Consider the following 6122-nt stretch of genomic DNA (forward strand, 5'->3'; position numbering starts at 1 on the left):
TATTATGTTACTTAATGCAAAAAAAATTCAATACGAGATTAGCACAAGGGCCACTTAACACATTAAATTTTGGTGTACATGTTAAGGTGTGAATGCAGCAAACATGTTTGCAAATGTGTATGCCACTTTGTATGGGGCAATGGATAGACTTAATGAAAGGGTAAATAGATGAGCTGCCTTGAACTACTTGGAATAAGGGCAGAATAAAAAGTTAAACACAGGTGCTCTTAGCAGGGAACTGTAATTGTACACCCAGCAGGGACTTGCAGCAATCTTGTGGCAAATCTGGGCTTACTTCTGTATAATGCATGAAAGGGCCCTAAGATAGCACATCCTCCCCAAAGTGTTGGGATACAAGCACTGAAATTTGCATGGTAATTCATATATACAAGCATTTACCTAAAATAGCACCAATGCTAAAAGTGTGCATGCCTACAAATGTGAAGCAACCTATGATAAGAAACACACCACAGGAGATTGTTCTACGTGGGACTGACAAACATTCAGCATCGGCAAGCATGCTACCTGCAAGCACAGAACTAGCTAGTGATACCTACTGCTTTCCAGATGTCATCACACAATATTATCATGGCACATTGTGTTACAATGTGCAAACAAGGCCTATGCAACAATGATTGGTAAAGTGAAGAGGTTGAATCTGGCCAAATCAGCTACATTTGTAAGTGACACATACCCCTAAAAGACCGCTTGGCACCTGCTATTTCCTAGGATTTTTTTGCCAAGAATGCTGAAGTAAGCAGACCTTAACGTGATCCACCAAGGCACTTTTATTCCTAAGCAAGAGTGAACAACAGGGATGGCAAGTTTAGGGTTTACCAACACTGCACTCAAACACACACTGTAGAAAAATTCAAAGTAGCCATGTGGCTCTGCAGCACATTTTGAAAAATTTTTCCCAAAAGAAACCCCACAACATCCTTACTTTTATCCTAAATGCCTTGCCTCACTCTCCTCTCAGAAACCACTAAGAATACTTCCCAACAGTTTTGGAACAATTTCACGTATATCTGAGACATGTACGGTACATATAAGCTCAGGAGCACACCCTGATTTAAAACAAGGGTGTGCAAGTTAGCAGCCAAGGAAAGGGATACTTCCTGGTGAGTAGCTACAGGAAGGATAAGAGGAGAGCCTGGGGAAGTGGCAAGTGTGGTGACATCAACATGGTGACTTCTATGCAGTGAGCCTGCAGTTATGCTGGTGCAAGTATACACTTAAAGGTCTACCACCAACTATATCCACCCCCTAAGTGGCAAGTATTGTCTTTAGGAACAAGAATCGCACCCTACTGTCTAACGTTTCGACAGTTTGGGGGAGAACAGGCACAAACACTCTCAAATTAGGGTGATAGTTCAGCATGCCATCAAATCAGCATTTTTCCCCCTCTGCAGTGCCCCCGCCCATCTCCAAACCTGCATTTTGTAACATCTTGCCTGATGAAGAGATCTGGAGATCTCAAAACCTTGTACAGTTCTTGTGTTCTTTTGATGGGCTTAATAGAGGTATTACACGAATAGGGATTTTGGACATTTTCTTACGGGCAACACGGCTACCTCTGCGGGGGGCGGGCGGCTGAGGAGTCACTTTTAAGCAGCGAGATCTTTCTGGGTGGACGGAGGGGGCCCGCGGAGTGCGGGTCACGGCCATTCAGCTGAGGCTAAGAGGAAGCTGAAGCCCTCCACCCACGCCTAGTTAGGGTGTCCCTCCAACCTGGTACAAGTAATCACGCAGGCAAACAATTAAAAAAGAGGAAGACGGACTGTGGGAGCGTTGGAGGGGGGGACAAGTAGGCCCAAAGCCGCCCCCCCCGTCGCTGGGGAACCTTGCCCACTTCCTCCTCCGTCAGTGGGGAGGCAGCCCCTGGGGGCGTTTAGGCCAAGGACCCCGTTCTGTCTGCCCCCACCCGCCATTCCCGTTACCACTCCCACTGCCCCTCACCCGGCGGCCGCGCCCTCGAACTTGAGCGAGAGCGTCTCCTCAATGATGCGGTTGTTGACCTCCAGCAGGATCATGGCGACGGCTGCGGGCGGGACGAGGTGAGGAGGGGTACGGAAGCCGGGCGGGGAAGGAGGAGGAGCAGGAGGGGGGCAGGGGAGGGGAAAAAAACACCTAGCCGAGAAGCGCGCCGCACCGGGGACCCGCCCGACCCCAGCCGCTTCCGGTACAGGGTCCCCACCCACCTTCGCCGAGCCGGCACTGTGCGTCACTTCCGGGCTGGGGAAGGGACGGACGGACGGAACGCCTTGAGCGCATGCGCGCTTCGCCTTCCAACCGCAGAAAGCTTGTGATATAGACCCGCTTCGTTTCGGTCTGGCTGCTCTTTTCCGGGCTGGGCTGCGCGCGCATGTTGGCTAGTAGTAGGCCTGTAGCTTGAAGGGTGGGCTCCTATTGGCTGTCGACCCTGTGGAGTCGCACGTGCCGCGGGATGATTCCCCTCTGCCGAGCATATGCCTGGCGTACGAGCGCGTGCGGCTCCTTCTTCTGACGCTCTGCCGCGGCCTGGGCGCGTGCCCAGGCGGCGCTACTTTGGAGGGGCGGGCGGGGTGATTCATATATGCTTGAGCCATTTATCGTTTGAATTCTCTGCACTAGATTTTTCTACGCTTGTGGGGGTTGGAAACACCCTGTGCCATCCCAAGATTGTTTTCACCGAAGGTGTGTGGGGTGTAAATTATACGGAAAATAAGTCTACTTTTAATGTGAAGGCTTTGACGCAACCCAGCTACTAAGCCTGAACGTGTGCACCTGTGACAACGTTCCTGTTTCCTTTGTAAGCTCCACGGGGCAGGGGACTGTCGTATTGCACTATACAAATAAATAAATTTATGTTCTACACTTGATGTCTGTGTTAAAATAATCCTTCATGAGCACTACAGAGCTAGAGAGGAGAAGCACAGACCCAACGAAAACCTAAAAGCCTTGCTGGTGTTTACTAGAATGTGTCTCCCACTCAACCCCCTTCTATAAAATTCCAAGGTGAGCTCTCACACTAGGGATGATACCCCCCAAAATATTTTTTTTTCTTTTTAAGCCAAATTTAAATGTTTAGCTTTTAACCGTCATGAAAGGCTTACAACTACAGAAATAGCACCTGATCTTACCTTAGAGAGCAAATCTCTATTCCTGTTTTTATATAGGCATGTTCAATAGTTCTATGGAAGATATAGGAGAGGCAAAATGCTAAGATTCCATGACCATTTTACAGAAGACAAATAGCTGTTCATTTTGTTGAACGGATGATAGGAATCTATAGCAATGAAAAGAAAAATGGGAGGTATACTGTGTGTGGGGAAAATGGGCACAAACAAGTAAATCTACACTTTAAGGGAAAACACTTAAACTGCTGTATCTCAGCCATTTTTTAGCTGAACTTTTAAAAAATGTCATCTTGCAGCTTTTAATAGGGAGACTGCAAGGTTTCATGAAGTTGAGACACATAGTCTTGATTTTATTATGATTAAAATGTTCAGACATTATCATCTGTGGTGGAAAACTCAGAATTCCACACCTTTGGAAATGGCTACTGATTACCAATAATTAACAGCCTAATTAATATATGCCTACATTGCCTGGAGTTAGGGTACCCCCCCTTCACATGCACAATCCTATACATGTCTACTCAGAAATAAGTTCCATAGAGTTCAATGGGGCTTACTCACAGGGAAATGGATATAGGATTGCAGCCTTAGCATGGGAATACAGGAATACACTGGACAGTTTTGTCTTCTGTTTTTCTTTCAAGTTTTGCTCCTTTCTGCTTCACACTGGCCTGGCCCAACCTTGCCCTTACAAAAAATAAAGTCTCAAACAAAAATGAAATACCCATGCCTGATAGGTCAAAGCAAGGTTTGATAGCTACTGCACAGAAAAAAATCCTATTTAAACATTTAAAATTCTACTTTTTTGGATTTTTTAAAGCATAATTTTTTATCCACTGTGCTATCTTGTCTTATCTTAACTAACTCCTCTGCCTTGCTTGGCCTGACTCCACCACCACATCAGCAGAGAACAACAGCCGGTCCAGCCTGTGTCTTTACACGTCATTTTAGCCAGACAAACTGAAAGCCCAGCAAGAGCTGGTAGGTAGGCTGGACAGAGTCATTTTCATGTGATGAAAAGCTGAAATGAATGCCCATATTTGATTGGTAGGTAACTTCATTTTTATGAGACTCGGAGGGAGAAATCCTATGGCCACTAGACACTGTCTAGAGGACCATAGGATTGTTCAGTTTCTGGGAACCGAGGTCAGAGCCAGGGTTCTGATCTTGGATCCCAGAAACCACGTTCCCTGCCCCCTTGTAGCCAGAGAGGTTCTGTCCAGGCCAGCTACATCTCCACGCTCAGAAACAGGGCACAGAGATGGGGAAAAGGGGTGGGGTGGGGGGGAATACCACAGAAGCTGCCTTATGTAGCTTCCTCTCCGGTCTCCAGGCCCCTTCTGTCCCTGAGGCTGTGCCTAGACGGGCAAAATTGCCTGTCTAGGCAAAAATGCAGGGCAGCTATAGCACAGAGGAGAGGATCAATTGATTCATACTTTAGGTGATTTGTCTGGCTGTTCAGTTAACTGGTCAAAGTCTGAACTGATGCTGATTGGAGATAACTATATTTCCTAGAGTATTAGCTAATTGTACATTTCAATGGTGCCCTGACCTTATTACTTATTTGGGAATACTTAACCCCAGACACATATCTCAAATGATGAAACTAAATTTGAATAAGTTGATTAATGAGATCACACAGGACATTGATAGATGGGCATCTTTAAAGTTGAGTTTGTGGTGCAAGGTAAATACACTTAAGATGAATATTATACCTTGGATTGTTTATATTACATGTGAGATTCCTTTATTTATACCTGGCAAATATTTTCAAAATCTCTGCTTTGTTTCATAATTGGGGGCAGGGGTGTCCTCTCCGCTACAAATACCCTTAAGAATGCAGCTTCCAGTTGAAGAAGGTGGGTTCAGTTTTCTAGATGTCGCTTTGTATCATTGGGCCTATCTGTTGAACTGTAGTACATTTTTGTCTTTTCCACTCAGATTAGATTTTCCACCTTGGTCAGTTTTGGAGTCTTCCTGTTTGCACCCTCTCTCCAGATGGATGGCATAAGGGTCTCAGCATATTAAAATGGATAGGGTTCCTTTTACAGTTATGGCTGTTAGAGGCATGTGGCATACAATGTCACGTCAACTTCATTTTGATCCATTTTCTCATGGGGAAATCCAGATTTAAAAATAGGCAAGAAAATATTTCTGTGGCAGACTTGGAGGAATAAGTTGCTTTTTACCTTTGATCAATTAGTGGTGCTGATTATGAGATTGATTGATTGATTGTTTGTATTTTTATCCTACTCCTCAGCCAAAAAAGGCTCCCGGAGCAGCTTACAGTCAATGAACAAAGAAGACCCTCCCTGCCCGCAGGCTTACAATCTAAAAAAGACACGACACACAAGGAAAAGGCAATGGGGAGGGGAGAAAAAAGAATTAGGTAGACTGTCAGCAGGGCTGGTGGGACAGCCCTGTTCCCCTCTCTCAACTCCCAAAGGAGGGGCAGTCCAACTGGAGCAGGCCCCGATGCTCCCTTTGCCTGCTCCTCGCTCCTTCTTCTTCCCCACAGGGCCATGGACGTCAGTTAGCCCGGGGGGAGGGGGAGTCCAACTGGAGCAGGCCCCGATGTGCCCTTTGCCTGCTCCTTGCTCCTTCTTCTTCCCCACAGGGCCACGGATGTCAGTTTTTGTCTTTTTCAGCTTTGTGTGCCAAATATGATTTGTCTGAATGGATTGCAACATTTGTTAGAATCTAAGTTTGGCCCCTCCGAGTTTACTGCTTCAGAATCTCCTTTGCTTTGGAAACACTTATTGAGGCTGATCAGCTATATCTACCCACAGTCCATGTTTATAAATATTTATTGTTGGTTAATAAATATGGTACACAGGGTCTTAAGCAGGAATGGAATAGGGAATTGAATTGTCCCATTTTGCCTAATCAATGGATCACCACTTTAGCGTTTGTATCTGAAGAATCTATGGATCTCGGGTTAAGTCTTATTCAGCAAAAACTCTTGTTCCACATCTATTGGACACCACAACGTCGCTTCAGTAA

At 45.8% G+C, this 6122-nt stretch overlaps 1 protein-coding gene across 1 annotated transcript in view; it reads right to left on the bottom strand.

The window, feature by feature from the left end:
• ARPC2 (actin related protein 2/3 complex subunit 2) overlaps positions 1-2186 on the bottom strand; it is a 38074-nt gene extending 35888 nt beyond the window's left edge. The window contains exon 1 of the mRNA XM_084806179.1: positions 1960-2186. Within this exon, the coding sequence (XP_084662305.1) occupies positions 1960-2033 (74 nt within the window). The 5' untranslated portion in view covers positions 2034-2186. The remainder of the gene's footprint in view (positions 1-1959) is intronic.
• Positions 2187-6122: the final 3936 nt, after the last annotated feature.

The sequence above is a fragment of the Heloderma suspectum genome, chromosome 1 (assembly GCF_057233095.1).
Source record: "Heloderma suspectum isolate Gila_16-S chromosome 1, 16-S_ref, whole genome shotgun sequence".
NCBI lineage: Eukaryota > Metazoa > Chordata > Lepidosauria > Squamata > Helodermatidae > Heloderma > Heloderma suspectum.